The sequence below is a fragment of the Mesoplodon densirostris genome, chromosome 19 (genome assembly GCF_025265405.1).
Source record: "Mesoplodon densirostris isolate mMesDen1 chromosome 19, mMesDen1 primary haplotype, whole genome shotgun sequence".
Lineage (NCBI taxonomy): Eukaryota > Metazoa > Chordata > Mammalia > Artiodactyla > Ziphiidae > Mesoplodon > Mesoplodon densirostris.
This window is the reverse complement of record NC_082679.1, coordinates 35,382,298-35,401,377: the sequence shown is the minus strand read 5'-3', so window position 1 is coordinate 35,401,377 and position 19,080 is coordinate 35,382,298. Positions and strand designations below refer to the sequence as shown.

The following is a 19,080-nucleotide window of genomic DNA, read 5'->3' as shown; positions in this document are numbered from 1 at the left end:
ATCTGAGCCCAGTCACAGCTAACACATGCACAAGCACACAAATCTACTATTTTGTTCTGGCCATCTCCTGCCCTTGGCCTTGACAGATACAAACCCCTTAGAAAATTTCTAACCAGCAACACCTGCCAAGGTGCCCTCTTGCTGGCACCTTTTCCAAGAAACATAACCCTAAAGAAGCAAAAAATACTTATCCCAGGCTGTGAACACACTTTTTAAAACTGGATCCAACACAACTCAAAGCTAAAAAAGCAAGTAAATAGAGGCTAAAGTCTAGTTAGATGGAAGCAATTTTCCTATCAAATATTCTTCCAAAGTTCTATGATAAATTGCTCATGCAACCACTTCTGTCACATCCAATTAAGTTTGAGTCACATTTTTATTTACACTTACCTCTGCTACTCGGTGGGTGGAACTAAACCGAGGTGGTAAACCAGCCAAAACACAGTGTTGGTGGGTGGCATTGAGATCATCTGCAGGAAAAATACCAAAAATTTTAAAAAAAACAAAACACCCAACACACATTTATCAGTCACTGAATACTATTTCACTAAAATACAAAGTAAACAGTAAATCCATCATTCAAGGAGAATGACAAGAACCAAAGAATGAACAATTACCATGTATTCTTTAAACCATTCTTTGTAAGTAGGATGACATATATATATATATATATATATATATATATATATATATATATATAGTCATATGGTATAAAACCATCAAAAACCATGATACTTTCAATAGTGAAAGGGGATGCTATTAATAATTCTTGCAGGACAACAGGCATAAACCAGGACTGTCCTTAGCAAACAGGCTATAGGGTTACCCTACTTATTTGTAGTCTTATAATACCCACTCACCACTATTTATGGGCTGAACTTCTTTCCCTTTCTCATGATACATCTAATTCTACCCATGCCTTCAGAATAAGCCAATTTTTTTTTGTATTATTTGGAGTTGAACATCTTTCATCTGAAAATCTGCCTCTTTCCTTCCCCGGTCAAAGTATCAATTTTGCCCTAACAATTTTCCAGGCAGCAAACCAACCAACTCAGCATGCTGCAAAGCTTTGGCTCTCAGAACAGAATTCAAGCCTACAGATTCACGACCCAAGAATGGAGAAGGTGGTGAATTCATCAGCTGAAGAATATGCCTAAAACCACATGCAGTGGGAGAAAAACCAATGGCCAAGTTGTTGCGTATTCTAAGCAATGATGCCACATGTAAGGCAAAATCTGTAACACCTCTGCTTAGGACATCGCGTCCTCTATTACAAAGAAGAGAACCAAACTGTCCCCAGCAACACATGATTTCCTACGTAAGCAACAGAGGCTTCTTAGCAAGATACTAAGAAAGACCATGACTTAAACTAGGAAGCAAAGACCACCACACCCCCTACATGTCATCAAAAACAACCTATAAAATTACCTCTAAACAGAAGAAAGGAAATGCAAAATACCAATTGCAGGACTCCTGCTTATGGACAGTATGGAGTAACCATGACAAGGTTTACCTTCTTACCCTAAAAAACTATAAAACAGACCAAAAATAGGAAACAAATGTTTCTGACACTGGAAAACAGTGACCCCAAAGATAGGAGAAATAAAATAGGTTAGCCTTAGTTTACTAGCTAGAAACAAAGTCACAGAGTAGGGATGGGGATTTCAGAAGTCACAGAGTAGGGATGGGGATATCAGAACTCAGAGTTTTCAGTTTTCTCTCTTGCTGAGTTGTGAAGACAGAGACTACAGTTTAGGAAGGCCAAGGCAGCAAGGATTTGTAAGGCAGAATACTGGAACAGAAGAACCCGCACAGGGAGAGACTAAGCGGACATCTACGGAAGGGTTCCTTCAAGTCTTTGGCTACGTATTCATCTGTGCACGTGTGAATGAAAACTTCCCACAGGCAGGAAAATAAGTTCCAGAAAGCTATAGGTTAGACAAATCTCAGACCTCACATAGGGCCAGGAATACTCTGTGTTCTCAGCAGCCAGAATGGTTCCTAATACATGAGACAATAGAGTCTTTAGAAAAGCATAATCTTAGTAGTAGGGTTAATAAGTACTATATTAAAGGCTGCCCTAGATCCACTTAAAAGCTTAAAAGCAAGCCTCAAAAGAATCTAACTTATTTCAAATAATTTAATTACTCACTAGAGCAAAGTCCAACACTACTTAAAAGAATATAACAAAATCAGGCGGGACTTCCCTGGTGGCGCAGTGGTTGAGAATCCGCCTGCCAATGCAGGGGACATGGGTTTGAGCCCTGGTCCGGGAAGATCCCACATGCCACAGAGCAACTAAGCTCATGTGCCACAACTACTGAGCCTGTGCTCTAGAGCCCACGAGCCACAACTACTGAGCCCACAAACCACAACTACTGAAGCCTGCATGCCTAGAGCCCGTGCTCCGCAACAAAGAGTAGAAGCCACTGCAGTGAGAAGCCCACACACTGCAACGAAGAGTAGCCCCTGCTCGCCACAACTAAAGTCCGTGTGCAACAATGAAGACCCAATGCAGCCATAAATAAATAAAAATTAAAAATAAATAAATAAATAAAGTAAAATAAAAATCACCTATGGCTCTCAGTACCCACAGGTTCAAAAAAAAAAAACAAATAAAAACAAAATCAGGCACCAATAAATAAAATTTGCCATATCCAGCATTCAACCAAAAAGTAGCAGAGAGAAATAAAAGATATATGATATATATGATACACAAGATAAATACATATCTTTCTTTTTTCATGTATATATCTTTCATATATAAATATGAAGCTTCTAAAGATGAAAAATATAGTAAATGAAATAAAAATCACATTGAAGAGATTAACAGCACTTTGGACACTGCAGAAGAAAAGATAAGTGAAGTAGAATACACAGGAACAGAAACAACCCAAAATGAAGCACACAGAGGAAAAACACTATAAAAAACTGAAAGAGCATCCATGCCCTATGAGACAATATTAAGCATTTTAACATAAATGTAATTTGAGTCTCAGAGGAGGGAGAATGACAGAAAAAAAAATTTTTTTAATGATGACCAAAGAGAAAAATAAGAGCAAAGAACAAGGGCAACAAATAGAAAACATTAACAAGTAAGACAGATATTAACTATATCAGTAATCACTTTAAATGTCAATGGCCTATGTACACTAATTAAAAGGCAGAGATGGTCAGAGTAGATGAAAAAACAAGACCCAACTATATACTGTCTATAAGAAACTCACTTTAAATATGAAGACACATATAGATTAAAAGTAAAGGGATGGAAAAAGATATATCATGGAAACACTAATCAAAAACAAAGCTGGAGTATCTATATGAATTTCAGATAGAGCAGACTTCAAAGCAAGAAAAATTATCAGGGATATAGCGGGGCATTACATAATGATAAAGAGGTAATTCTCCAAGAAGAGGTAACAATCCTTAAGGTATATCTGTCTTATAATAAAGCAACAAAGTATGTGAGGCAAGAACTAATAGAACAGCAAGAAGAAACAGACATATCCACTATTATAGTTAGGGACTTTAACATCCCCTAAAAGAAGTGAATAGATCCATCAGCAGAAAATCAGTAAGGACATAGTGGAACTCAAGAGCACCATCAATCAACTTAATTGACATCTATAGGTGACTTCATCCAACAACAGCAGATTATGCAATCTTCTCAAGGTCATGTGAAACAGTCATCAAAATAGACTACATTCTTGAACAAAAATCACACCTTTACAAATTTTTAAAAAACTGAAATCATACAATGTCTGCTCTCAGACCACAAAGAAAGTAAACTAGACATCAGTAACAGAAAGATAGCTGGAAAATTCTAAAATATTTAGAGAACAAAGAACACACTTCTAAATAACACACGGTCAAAGAAGAAATCACAAGAGAAATTTTAAAATACATTTAACCAAATGAAAATAACGATACAAAATAGCAAAATTTGTGTGATGCGTAAAAGCAGAGCCAAGAGGAAAATTTGTAGCATTAAATGCATGTTAGAAAAGAAGAAAGACCTAAAATCAATAAGCTTCCACCTTAGGAAACAAGAAAAAGTAGAGCAAGTTAAATTTAAAGTAAGCAGAATAAAAGAAATAATAAAAATAAAAGCAGAAATTAATAAAATAAAAAAAAATCCATAAGAAAATCACTGAAATAAAGCTGATTCTTTGAAAAGATCAATAAAATCAATAAGCTTCTATGCAGGCAAAAGAAAAAAAGGACAGAACACACAAAAAGAGGATATCGCTATAGAACCTATGGATGTTAAAAGGAAAATAAAGTAATAACATGAACAGTTCTATGCCCACAAATTTGATAACCTAGATGAAATGGACCAATTCCTTGAAAGACACAATCTGCCAAAACTCACACAAATAGAAACAGACAAACTGAATAGGCCTGTAGCTACTAAGGTAATTGAATCAATAAATAATAGCCTTTCAAAACAGAAAGCTCCAGGCCCAAATAGGTTCACTGGTGAATTCTACCAAACATTTAAGTAAGAAATAATAATACCAACTCTTTACAATCTCTTCCAGAAGACTGAAGTGAAGGGAAGACTTCAATATTCTCTTCAAAAGTGATGCTGGAACAACTGTACATCTACATGCAAAAAAATACTCAAAATGGATTATAGACCTAAATGTAAAACGTGTACATGTAAAACACTTAAGAGGAAATCTAGATGACTTTGAGGGTGACAGTGACTTTCTAGGTGCCAAGGAAGGCACAATCCATGAAAGACAAAATTGATAAACCGGACTTCATAAAAATTAAAAACTGTTCTGTGAGAGACACCATCAGATTAAGAAGACAAGCCTTGGACTTGTACAAACTATTTGCAAAGAACATGTTCGATAAAGAACTGTTATCTAAAATATACAAAGAACTCTTAAAACTCAACAATAAGAAAACAAACAACTCATTAAAAAATGGACAGAAGACCTGAACAAAAAAGATAGACAGATTGTAATAAGCATATGAAAAGATGCTCCACTACCTTTGTCATGAAAGTGTAAATTAAAACAAATACAGACTACACAGCTATTAGAATGGCTAAAATCCAGAACACTGACATCAAATGCTGGTGAGGATGTGGAGCAACAGGAACTCTTATTCATTGCTGGTGTGTATGCGAAATGGTACAGCCACTTTGGAAGACAGTTTGGCAGTTTCTTTCAAAATTAAACACGCTCTTACCATCAGACCCAGCAACCACACTGCTTGATATTCACCTAAATGAGCTGAAAATGTGTCCCCACAAAAACCTGGTGACAGCAGGGGAGACGGTGAGTAGCAATCACATTCAGAATGTTTTAGAGGAAAATAATAGGACCTGCTAATGGATGGGTAAGTGAAGGGACGGAAAGAGTGAAATTAAGAGCAACTTCTGGGATTTTCACAGGAACAACAGATTGAAGATGAGTTAAGTCACAAAACATTCGGACACTGTATGAACAAATAGCACAAGATGCAATGAAAGGTGAAGATAAAAACAGCAGTGATACATTTGGAGTATTAAAAGCAAATGTAAAGACAAGGAAAGCTAATATAGAGGATCAAAACAGATCCAACCTCTGCTGACTTGGGTTCAGAAGTGTAGCTTATGGCCGGAAGAGGACCGAATGTCCATTCTCTTTCCCGGTTTGCTCTCTCTGCGGATTCTGGTTAAGGACACACCTGAGAATTTCTGGTAGATCTGAACTATTTTATCTAAAGGGGGATTCAAAGCCAAACAAACAAACAAAACAAAAACAAAAAGCAGGGGTTGGAGGAGTTTCCCCAGGTCCAGGTGCTCATGAAGAGTTGAAACAATTTCTAAGAAATAATAGATGCTGGGGACTTCCCTGGTGGCGTTTTGGACTCCACATTTCCGGGCTTCCCTGGTGGTGCAGTGCTTGAGAATCTGCCTGCCAATGCAGGGGACATGGGTTCGAGCCCTGGTCTGGGAGGATCCCACATGCCGCGGAGCAGCTAGCCCCGTGAGCCACAATTACTGAGCCTGTGCGTCTGGAGCCTGTGCTCCGCAACAAGAGAGGCTGCGATAATGAGAGGCCCGCGCACCGTGATGACGAGTGGCCCCCACTTGCCGCAACTAGAGAAAGCCCTCGCACAGAAACGAAGACCCAACACAGCCATAAATAAATAAATTAAAAAAAAAAAAAAAAAAAAAGACTCCACATTTCCAATGCAGGCAGTGTGGGTTTGATCCCTGGTTGAGGAACTACGACCCCGCATGCTGCATGGTACGGCCAAAAATAAAATAAAATTTAAAATAGGAGATCAAACAAACAAAAGAAATATATAGATGCCATTCTCACCTACCCAAATAAAAGCCTTATCACTCCCAGGCTATTAACAGTAGGCTCTAAAGACATCATAAGGAGGAAAACAAATCATCTTAATGAACAGATCTGTTAAGTGCTTTTGTTCCACTGAGGGGCCACTAATCTGAGGCGGGCCAAGTGGCAAACACAACATTAGAAGTAATACTCCAAGGCTTGTACCTTTATTTAAATCCTTGGCAACTCTCTAATCAAACAACTCTTTTGAGATTGTTCCCAAATGTCTCTAATCCTTTATGACTTTTAGAAAGAACCCCATAATTTTCATTGAAGAGCTTCTAATTTATCTAAAATTCTAAGTCTATGAAAGTGGCTCAAGCCTCATGGATTGTACATCCCATGTCTTAAAGGATACACTAAAGACATGCCCAGCTTTAAAGACTAATGCTAAAAATTTTTAGAAAGAAAACACTAAAGAAGGCCTGTTTTCCAGAGCTATCTCAGCATACAGCTAAAAACTGACTCTCTCCTCAAGTGGAATCAGAGTTTGTAGAATTTATTCAACAAAACAAATGGAAAAGAAGCTCTTACTCTTTGCAGGCTAAATGCTGCGTGCTCTATCAGTGGGTGAGGGAGAACTCTGGACGTTCACTGTAGCATGAAATCTCATCTCATATATAAGAGACCACAGATGCAGTGGCATAATTGACGCTAGGGTGATCAATTCACGTCCAGGGCTTTCCTGGTTGTAACACTGAAGGCCCGAATCCTGAGATCCCCACTCTCACACCAGACAAATTGGGACAGTTGGTCACGCTAAGTTTAACCCAGCCCTTATTTCCCCGGTTCTGTTGGCCAGTGTGTCACCAGAGGCTACTGCATCCCCAAATTTCTTAAAGGAACAATCAGGAGCTTGGCTAAAGGCACTCCTGAGCTAAATAAGCCCAATACTGAAATCCAATCTTCCCAGGTGCACACGATCACTGAAGCTTTTCATTCTTACTCACCTGTCCATTCTCATCCCTCAATCTTAATATTTATGACCTTATTTTTCCTAGATGTGGGGACATCCATGACTGAGAACGTTTTCAGAATTTAATAGCCAACGAAAGGGGGGAGGGGGAGGCTTCCTGGCAAGATGACAGTAGAGACCCAGGTCTCTACCTACCCCATTCCTAGATTCCCAATGAGACGATCAATGAAATAGTAAAAGAATTTAAGACTTCCTTCAGTGCTCAACATCAGAGAAAGGTTCTCAATACGCTGGAAATTACAAGGAAGTGTGCTGGATACAGTATAAGTGGAATAAGATGAAAGAGGGGCAGCACCCTAATGTAAATCAACTATATTTCAATTAAAAAAAATACTGATGCCCTGGACCCACAACAGATTAGCTTCATCAGAATTTCTGGCGTTGGGTTTCCCCGGTGGCCCAGTGGATAGGAATCCACCTGCCAAGGCAGGGGACATGGGCTCTAGCCCTGGTCCGGGAAGATCCCACATGCCGCAGAGCAACTAAGCCCGTGCACCACAACTACTGAAGCCCACGCACCTAGAGACCGTGCGCTGCAACAAGAGAAGCCACCACAATGAGAAGCCCACGCACCTCAATGAAGAGTAGCCCCTGCTCTCAACTAGAGAAAGCCCGCATGCGGCAAAGAAGACCCAACGCAGCCAAAAAAAATAATAATAATAATAATTAAAAAAAATAATTTCTAGAGTTGAGGCCCAGGTACTGTATTCTTGACAGTGCACCAGGGGATTCTCATGCAGAGGAGGGTTGAGGGGCACTGTCCTTGGGTAATGCTGACCAAAGCAGCTGCTTGTGTATCATTTGGGGACCCCAATTCAACAGCACTCATTTGGCCCTAATTTATTTATCTGGCATCCCTTTATGTCAGAAGCTGTACCAAGTTCTGGAGATGCAGAGTTGAATGACACGATCTTGTCCGTAAGGATTTTACCATGAAGTGAGTGAGGTGAAACTGGCTAAGTGTTAGAATAGAGCTGGGCATGGGACATAGTGGAGGAACAAAGGGGGACTAAAAAAAAAAGAAAAGAAAAAAAAAAGGCAGCATCCTGTTAAATATATCAAGCAGATCCTGAGAGCAGTACTCCCCCTCTAGCTCAGAAGATGCAGAGCAGAAGGGCAGGAGAGGCTACAGGGCACCCAGAGGCCTGTAGCCTCTGCAGGACAGTATTAAATGCACACAACCCATGGGACCCATAGACTCCCAGACGTGCTGCTGGCACAAGTCATCACTTTGAGAAGAGAACCAGGCATTGTGGAGGTAAGAAACTGGAGCGAGCAGGTATGCCAGGAATGGTCCAAAAGCTGCCAGGGTTTGCTCATACTGTGAGCATCTATACCACCCAAAGACAAAAACAAGTCATTCAGTACACTCCGGTTCATCAACTCTCTCATCTGGCCCTGCAAAGATACATTTTCTTCCTCCTCTTTCAAGTGAAGGATTTGGTTGGGAACCTATACTAAGTTTTCACAGAACCAATCTTAACGCCAACTTGCCTATCAGCCGGTGCTAGTCCTTTTTCTATAAGGAAAAACAGACAAGGAAAAATCACTAGACTCAGGCAAAAGTATTACAGTTCTAAGGAAAGGAACCAGTTTGACAGAAACGGTCTCTTCTGAAAAAGTGTTACTCAAATGGACAGAAAAAATTTTTGTAAAATTCTCAATATTTCAAGAAACCGCTTGATTCAAGAGGGCACTGCACCTGTGAAAATGGGGCAAGCAGCTGTGAGGATGGAACAGCATGAGATCAGGAAAGGTTGCTTGGAGTTGACTTGTTTTTAATACGTATGGCTTCATTTAAAATGATAATAGCTCGAGTGAACAACAGAAGGCATGCTGCAGAAAAATCAAATTACCGAAGTAAATGAGAACTCAAGAAATTCTCCCAGAACTCAGAGGAAAAACAAAAACTAGTGACAGAATAAATAAGACATGAGGGGTAGATTCTGGAAGCCAAAACAGATATAACAGGAATCTTAGGGAAGAAAGCAGAAAACAGAGAAATGAAAGAATAATCAAAGAAATAACAGAAGAATATTTTCCAAAGTTGTGAAAAGGCCTGAGTCTGTACTACAAAATGGCTGACCAAGTATATAAACATATTCTGTTCAAAAATTAAATATAAAATACTACAAATGTCCAAAGGAAAAAAACACAGTTTGCCACAATATAATCAATTTGAAGATGATCTCAGATATCTTCCTAAAATCAGACATCAGAGGTCAAGGGGACAATATCTATAGAGTTTTAAGGTGGAAAGCTTGTTACTCAAGAATCCTATAGCCATTCAAGGAGATATGAATATGTGTAGGTATAGTAGTAAGTCACACTCATGTTATTTTCATCATTAAACTGGCAAAAATATTTTTAAATCGTAATGCTCAGTGTTGCCTAGGGTGAGATAAATAGGCTGGTAGAAGTAACTGATAATCACACGTTTCATACATTGTAGGTAGGAAGGTAAACTGAAAACAATCTTTCTGATTAACCGTCTGACAGTACAATATGTACAGTCTTTACATATCGACACTCTCATCCTCACCCAGGTATCCCACTTCTGGTAACTTTTCCTAGAGAAGTACTTACAGGTGCAGACAAAGATGTTCACAGGGCGATATGTATGATACCAAAGCACTGGAAATGACTGGCATGACAAAACTAGGGGATTACTATTTAAGCCATTTTTTTAAAATCACATTTTCAAAGAATATTTAATAGGGAAAAATGTTCAAGATATAAAATTATTAGAAAAACAAGATATAAAACATTATACCTAACATGATATTAATTTTCTAAAAAAAAAACAAAACATATATTCCCAAGTATAGGAAAAAACACTAGAAGGAATTAGACCAAATAGTTATGAATGATGTTATCTCTGTGTGGTGATATTATGATGTACTTTTGTTATCCAGTTTATACTTTCTTATAGTTTGTAAATTTTCTACAATGACCATCAATTCTAATTTTTCTTCATATTTAACATCTCTGAATTTGGAATACATCTTAAAATTGATAGCATCTTTGACTGGATGAGATATATTATTACTTTTTACCTAGCAATAAAAAAAAAGTATGATGATGGGCCTCCCTGGTGGCGCAAGTGGTTGAGAGTCCGCCTGCCGATGCAGGGGATACGGGTTCGTGCCCCGGTCTGGGAGGATCCCATATGCCGCGGAGCGGCTGGGCCCGTGAGCCATGGCCGCTGAGCCTGCGCGTCCGGAGCCTGCGCGTCCGGAGCCTGTGCTCCGCAATGGGGGAGGCCACAACAGTGAGAGGCCCGCATACCGCAAAAAAAAAAAAAAAAAGTATGATGATTTTTTAAAAATCCAAAGGGAAATGTTCAATGAAGAGATCCTCAAAAAAGAGATATTCATTCCCCAAATAAAAATGACAGAACACTGCAGTCAGTGTGGGTGATAAGAGTTTTGGTTAGTTTTTTAAACCTTCCCCAATATAATTTTCCAGGGGACTAAAAACTCTTTCATAAAAACAGGTACAGAGGTGAAGATGACCTCAGGGTACACACCTTTCTCTCTCTTTTTTTTTTTTTTCTGAAATTAACTTTTATGGAATGCTTAGTTCATAGTTAGGCTTCAAAGAGAATACATTCTTGAGGTTAATCATTCATTCTTGCTTTTAAAATAGGCAAAAAGAACTTTAATCCCACTTTGGGAAGGGCTGCCTTTACTCTTCCAGGTGGCAACTCTTCCCAAGAGACAGGAGGGCAGAGGGGATTGTGGAAATGGAGAGATGAGAAGGAACGGAGGTTAGAATAACAGAAAATTTGAATGAAGTTTCTTCTCTCCCTATTTTGTATACACAGTGCCATCATCACATCACCATCTACTACAGTGAACTCTGGGCACCAGAACTTCCAAAATGAAGTTAATGAATGAAACAGAAGCAGCCACTTAAACCTCTAAGTTCTGTTCCTTCATATACCTTTCGATTTCTCTCTTTAGTCACTCCTATCTCACATCTGATTTTCCACTGACAACTGAGGAAGATAGTTATGGTTTCTGGTTAACACTCAGGGAGGAAAAAAAAGCTGTTGTCTCCAGATACTCAGCAAGTTCCTATTCTGCACAAGGTACTAAGTGCTGTGTATAGTACAAGAATATATATAATACTGGCTCTGAAAAAGCTTAGCTCTTGTAGATAAGACTTCTATATCAATTGCTACAGTCCAGAGGGGAAAGAGAGTTATGGCAAACACACTGAATAGTTGGTGCCCCTGCCATTGTGGGTATTAAATTTTTTTAATGTCACCCCTAAATAGATGAGTTACACATGTAAACTCACAAGGGGAAAACATGACAAGGTGGAAGGAACAGTATGAACAAATATAAGGAGAAAGGCTTGTGCCAGGACCAATTTTAGGATAAAGCCACTATAATGAACTGACCAAGGACTATAATTTACATCTTTTTAAAAATTTTAAATGGTTATTGGACCTAGAAGAATTATTCCACAGGAAGAGTTTAATGAATCTTCCATCATAGGGTATACAGTCTGGCCTTGAAATCTGTTGCAGGGACTGACTGATTCAGGAAAGTCAACTTCATTCCTGGTCTAGTCCTGGGTTCGACCCCTGGTCAGGGAACTAAGATCCCATAAGCTGCGTGGCATGGCCAAAAAAATAATAAAATAAAATAAAATAAAATTTTAAATTTTAATAAAAATAAATAAATAAATAAAAATGTTTAAAGGCTTCATTCATGGTCATTCCTCCACTGCCTTTACAGAAGTGGCAAAGAGGGTATACAGGTTATCCAATCAAATTAAAAGCCTAAAAAATTCCTTCCCATAGCTCATGCTTTTAAGAGTTATGTTATAGAGATAACATAATAGCCAAAGAGGGCATATTAAAACTGCCAGCCAAAGGGGAAAACTCCATCTACCCAACCCAGATGTAGAATTACCTCAATACAGTGTGTCTGATTGAATGAACCATAGAGAATAAAAGGACCTCATAATTCACAGTAACACATCCATCCTCAGTTAAAAAAAAAAACACACATTTTTGTTACCTTTGGTGGTTTTCTTATAAAAAACGTGAAGGAGAATGTACAGATTGATCCAGACACTGTGTCATTTTGGAAAATTCTGTGTTGCCACACGGTTATTTGGATTAGCCACAAGGAAGTAAAGCATGGGTCACTGAAGGAATAGACTGTCGTGGAAGATTCTAAAAGCTGTCTCTGGAGACCCCAGAGTATTAGATGAATGGCCATCTGGTTTGCAGAGGGTCTTCAAAACCCTTTCCAGCCAGGAGCTTTCAAGGATAGAATAAATATTTCCTTTTGTCTGTATTGCCATGAATGAAGGGGAGAAAAGCCAATCCTTGGTTCGTTCATTTCACTCATTGATTCAGTATTTATTGAAGAACCTACCATATTCAAAGTACTGTATTAGGTACTGTAGAAGGTACACATTTTCTGGAATCTAAAGTAGACAGAAGGCATTTTTAGAAAATTCCAAAAAAGACACAAGACACAGGACCCAAGTAAAAATGGAATATGCCAAGGAGTGCAATGAGAAGAAATCTCAATATGATAACTGTGCCAGGTGGGTTTGAAGAGGCCAGTGTTTATCAAAGCATTAAAGAAGTAGTATGACAAAACATCTAGTGGCACAGAGCTATCACTATGGCAAGATTCTGCCAGCAGTAAGAATACAGAAAGGCAATGATGAATTCCCGGGGAAAGGGAGAGCTACACAAGAAAGTCATGGTTCAAATACAAAGCTAGCTAAAGAATGGAGCGTGATTCTGAGCTTTTGATGAGGTATAAGATTTCGACCTGACATTTGCAACGTGTCCTCGCTCATCTAACAGAGGTTTAATAATTACAGTGGATGACAACTTCTATGTATGCATCCAGTCACTCCATGTGGTTCTACAGTTAATAACACACACATTAGCACTGTGCGGGACTGGTTTCCAAATTTCAGAATCCATATCCAAAGGAAGCATGGTCATCTCATCAAAATTACAGATCAGTATGTAATCGTTATGAACTTCAAAAATGTGAAAGTAATGTTACGACTGAAATACCAGAAGTCAAGAGAGAGCATCTATATCTTGGTACAAAGGTAATCAATTAACAGAAAAAACCCTAAAACGTTAACTAACAAAAGTTAGCAAGAGTAAGAAAGAGTATAAGAGAGCTGATTCCACATTTCTCTTCATGAAAAAACTGATAGTCCTTAAAGTTGCTGGATGAAAAAACTGAAGTATTAAGCATATTTTATGAGTTAAGAGGGAGAGAATCACTAAAAGAATAAAATGCAAATACAGTGAAAAGTAGTTACTTCTAAGAAATGGAACTTGGGGGTAGATGGCAAAGAGTTTTTCACTTTATATTTTATTTTATTTTATTTTATTTTATTATTATTATTTTTGTGTGGTACACAGGCCTCTCACTGCTGTGGTCTCTCCCGTTGCGGAGCACAGGCTCCGGACGCGCAGGCTCAGCGGCCATCGCTCACGGGCCCAGCCGCTCCGCGGCATGTGGGATCTTCCCGGACCGGGGCACAAACCCGTGTCCCCTGCATCGGCAGGTGGACTCTCAACCACTGCACCACCAGGGAAGCCCGCACTTTATATTTTACATCAACCTCCACTGTTTGAATTTTTATTTCCTAGTATATGTATTATTTTTAATATATTACTAACAATAATATGAACGAAGTAGTGACAGGAAAGAACTCCAGGACATATTAAGTTAAAAAAAAAAGCAAGTATTCTAGTAATATACCTATACATACTCACACAGACACACACACACACACACACAGACACACACACACACATGTATAAAGTCCCATTTGTGTTATTTTTAAAAAGCAGCAGTAACATAGATGTAAATATTTTAAGAGAACTCTATTTATGTTAAGGCTTACAAAAGGACCAGACAGAGGAAGGTGAAAGAGTAGTTCCACATTTTATTCTATACACTTCCATATTGTTTGAATCTAAGAATACATGTGCAGAATATATGTGCATTCATCTATTAATCATTCAATTAATATTATTTTTTCCACACTTTTAACGAAAAAAGATTCCATAACTACATAATTAGTAGAGCTAGCCAAGTGGAAGAAAGAACAGCTTTGGTCTCAGAAAAACCTGGATTCAAACACAAGCTTCACTAGGTATGTCACCTTGAACAAGTGGTTTTACCTCTCTGAGCCTCAATTTCCTTTTTTAAAGAAGCCTTCATGGAACTGTAATCCACATACCAAACGACTCACTGCCTGCTAGTGTGTTCACAGGACTGGGCAACCACAACAGACTAATTTCAGAGTATTTTCATACCCCTGAAAGAAACCAGGTACCCACGAGCGGTCAATCCCCATCGATTTTCTTTGCTGGGAAAAAAAAATGGGGCTCAGAACGGGACAACTACCTACCTGACAGGCTTGTTACGAGAAATAAATGAAATATATCAAAGGCTCCAGCACAGTGCCTGACCCTCAGTAGGTACTCATCACATGCGCTTCAAGTAAAGCTCACAACATAAATACTACAGAAATAAGCAAAAAGACTGGATATGATAAGAAAGTGTAAGAGAGGCAAATCCTTCCAAGTACCTAGGAACACACTCAGGTTCCTATCCTCAGAGCCTACGACACCAGCTATGCCCTCTCCCCAATTCAACTGAATACCAAAAAATCTGGTATCAAGTCAAAAAAAGCCCAAGTTTGAAAATGTCAGCCTTTAGGAGCATATTTTAGAGCGAAAGTTTCAGGAGAAGAGACACATCCTCAACCCTGTAAAAAGTGAACAGCAAGAAGCAAATACTGCAGTTGCTGAGCAGGGAAGGAGAACATAGTTAAGTTCACATTGGATAAGCGGTTGAAACGATACTGTCATGTTACTACTTTTCAAAGCGAAAATAAACATGGCAGGTGCTCATTTGGCTGTTCGAGCACTTTCCACTTAAATGGCAATTCCTCAAGCTTACTGACTGCAGCCTGAAGTTATAATTTATTACTGTTTCTGTATTATTCCCGTGCCTCGGCAGAAAGCAGAATGTAGCACCTACAGTTTCAAGACCCATGAGAGGTAATAAAGTATAATTATTCAGAATTTATGATTAAGCCATATATTAGAGGTACTTTTTACTTCAGTTGGTCAGTCAGAGGTTGGAGGAGGAAGGGAATGGGGTCAGAGGAAGAAATAACAAAAGTCTTTTCCTTTGAATAAAAGGTCTAAATCAGGGCAGGACTGAGGGACACCTGGAGGATTTACAAAGATACTATGGTCTCCAAGCGAAGTCCCAGAGGAGCCCCAGGTAAACTCCTAGAGGCCTCAGTTCTTCCTGCTCACAGAGCTACGGGCTCCAACTCGAGGGCTCGGGTTGGCTCCAGAAATAGAAGCGTGGCACATTTTCAGGTTATACCACATCAAACATTCACAGTGCGCTGGGACTTGCTGCTCTAAGACACAGGTATTTCAGAGAAGGTGAACCTCATCTAGAAAAATCCATGGGCCAGACTCTGTAAGTAAACCTGGCCCCAACCAAAGATGTGGTTACCAAGAGCCCTGATTCAACAATGGCCACATGTCAACTCTTCTCACCCTCAAGAATCAATTGGGGAGATTTCCCTTTCTTGTAGTTCCTTTATACGGCTATGGAAATATACACATGGAACGGTTAGGTGCAAAGCTGGCTAAACTCAAGGCACGAAGCAAGGTAAGAACACAACACTCAGCAATCTTCCGTCACCCCCTCCCTCACTGGTTCTCCGATATACCATGGCCCAGATCCCAGTCTTCATAATGAGTCGCCATGTTCAAGTCATAGTTTACAAAGCACTTTCCCCTATACTTTCTGATTTGGCCTCACAACAACCCTGGGAAGCAAGTATCGTGAAGCACTAGTTTTTCAGTGGCGGCAGAGACTCAGAGGGGAACAAACAATGCACAGCCAATGGACAAAGAGGGGAGTCTGGAACCTGGTCACCTGATGGGACATGGCCTTTCCATTATTCTACCCTGAACTGCTGGTGAGGGAATGTCAACCCAAAAAAGAAATACTGTGCATTTCAATTTATATTGCTGTTTTCTTTTTTTGCCATGGAATTTTTACTTGGCAACTAAAGCTTTGAAATAGCTGATGGGTATAGTAATGACACATATGTGAAAAAGAGATGTAGTTGGATTTAAGGAAACAAAAGTAAAGAGAGGAGATAGAACAGAGTCTTGAAGAGTGACATGTAAAAAATAGTAACAAATAAGGGGAGGGGGGCATCGCCCAAAATGTTTACCTAGCACTCACCTTTGTCCTGCACCATCCCACCTCCACACTCAGCTCCTGGTTAATGAACATAATTTGGCTGATGTCCCTTGAACTGTATAATCTGCTCCACAAAAAAACAAACCCACAGTTTGTCTCCAAGCCACCTTTAAGTCCCTAACTCCCTGGTTGCATTCAGTCTATGGAAAACATCTGTGGCAAAGTAAATCATCCTTCTCTGAGAAAAACCAGAGTGTGTTTTTTTTTTCTTCTCTAAGTGTGTTTTGAAGTCCTGGTTGGAAAATTAGTGAAAACTGTAAATCTGTTTGCAAATCTGGTCATGTCTAACTCTGAGATTAGGGCAAAGATTCCAATTTAAAAGTAAAACCGTGACAACCCCAGTTAAGCGTGTCCTCAGGCACTGCAAGCAGGGCCTTCACTCAATTCCACAGGCAGTGGATTTATTACAGGCACCCGACGCGTTCCCCATCAGACACCCCTGGAGTATTTACTTGAGACAGCGCGGTTCAGCCTGCACTTCCTCTGCAGACCAATATATTATTATAAATGGAGCTAAACTGTTTCCTTTTCATAAGTGCTATGGAGTTCAGATTTCAGATATCAGCACAGGGCTGAGGTCCCTCCACAAGGCTCTTTATAGTATTTGGCTTTTAAAAAGTAAAGAGAAAAGGTAGCTTTCGACCACGGTTGCTTTTATCTTTGTCTTGCTTTGGCTAAGAGGAGGTGTGGGAAAATTCATTTTAGAAATCAAACATGACATCTTAATAAGAAAATAGATTCTAAATACAAACTTTGGGTACAGTGGGCTATGCCTGGCCCAGTTCAGTAGGTTATCAGTTAGTTAACCTACATCTGAGGGCAGGAGTTGGGAAATCAGGACTAGATGGTATGTCATGGATATCAGCTCCTATAAAATAATAACACACTTCTTCTGTTTATCACCTACAACAGAAAAAGGGAACCAGTGTATATTTTAAAATGTATATTCATTATAATATATAAGTCAAAGGACAACATAATTATTTAATGTTTTCATTTTTAATGTTTTTCTGAGCCAAGAAAAACATAACTTTAAAAAGAAAGGCAGGGCTTCCCTGGTGGCGCAGCGGTTGAGAATCTGCCTGCCAATGCAGGGGACACGGGTTCGGGCCCTGGTCTGGGAAGATCCCACATGCTGCGGAGCAACTGGGCCCGTGAGCCACAATTACTGAGCCTGCGCGTCTGGAGCCTGTGCTCCGCAACAACAAAGGCCGCGACAGTGAGAGGCCCGCGCACCATGATGAAGAGTGGCCCCCGCTTGCCACAACTAGAGAAAGTCCTCACACAGAAACGAAGACCCAACACAGCCAAAAATAAATAAATAAATAAATATTTAAAAAAAAAAAAAAAAAGAAAGGCAAAGCTGGGACGAAGTGAGAGAGTGGCATGGACATGTATACACTACCAAACGTAAAATAGATAGCTAGTGGGAAGCAGCCTTATAGCACAGGGAGATCAGCTCAGTGCTTTGTGACCACCTAGAGGGGTGGGATAGGGAGGGAGGGTGGGCGGGAGGCGTAAGAGGGAGGGGATATGGGGATATATGTATACGTATAGCTGATTCACTTTGTTATACAGCAGGAACTAACACACCATCGTAAAGCAATTATACTCCAATAAAGATGTAAAAAAAATTTTTTTAAAAAGGAAATGGAAAAGAAAGAAGCAAACACACCACCACTGTCACCTTCTTTTCTGCCCTTCCGAACACCTTAGGCGTCACCCTGAGGGAGGGGGAGGAAGGCACAGAAGCCCAGAGCAGGGCTCAGCGCCGCAGTGGGGTGAGGAGGGACTCCAGGTGGTGGGGAGGGGATGGCCTGACACAGGTGTCGGAGCCCAAGCGGGCTAAAGTGACAAGTTCCAATCCACCCTCTTACCTGCTGTGTAATCATGGCTAAGTAACGATATTGATCTAACCTTAAATTTTTCTTTCTCAATATAGCTAACATCTACTTCTCAGGGTTACTGAGAAGATTCCAAGAAGGTTTGACTTGTCATTAGTCCCCAATAAACATTAGCTGTTATTCATATACTACTGTTATTCCAGATACGTATATATGCACACATAGGAAAAGACTGAAAAGGAATGTACTAAAATAGGCATAAACCTGATTTTTATATTCTTCTTTCATTTTATACTTTTCAGAGTTTCTTTTCTCTACAATGAGCATGTATTACTTTTTCAATCAGAAAAGAACACATGAGATGTTATTAAATAAATAGAAAGTAGCTGAGCCTTTACCATGTGTATTTACTACTTTTGTATATAGAAAATTAATAAAGCTATTAAAAATAGCACCATTCTGACTCTCACTTCTTTTAAAGGTGCAAAATAGTCATAGAAACTCCAACAGAGTATCCAAAAGGAAAGTGGTTTATTGGCTGAAACTATCACCCATTTATACTCACAGTAAATATCCACATCGGGTGGTATATTAAAAAATGAATTAATAAT

At 39.4% G+C, this 19,080-nt stretch overlaps 1 protein-coding gene across 2 annotated transcripts in view; it reads right to left on the bottom strand.

The window, feature by feature from the left end:
- Positions 1–19,080, bottom strand: part of FTO (FTO alpha-ketoglutarate dependent dioxygenase) — a 378,421-nt gene that overhangs the window by 220,803 nt on the left and 138,538 nt on the right. For both annotated transcript variants that reach the window (XM_060084496.1, XM_060084497.1), the window contains exon 5: positions 391–470. In XM_060084496.1, coding sequence (XP_059940479.1) covers positions 391–470 — 80 coding nt within the window. The remainder of the gene's footprint in view (positions 1–390; positions 471–19,080) is intronic.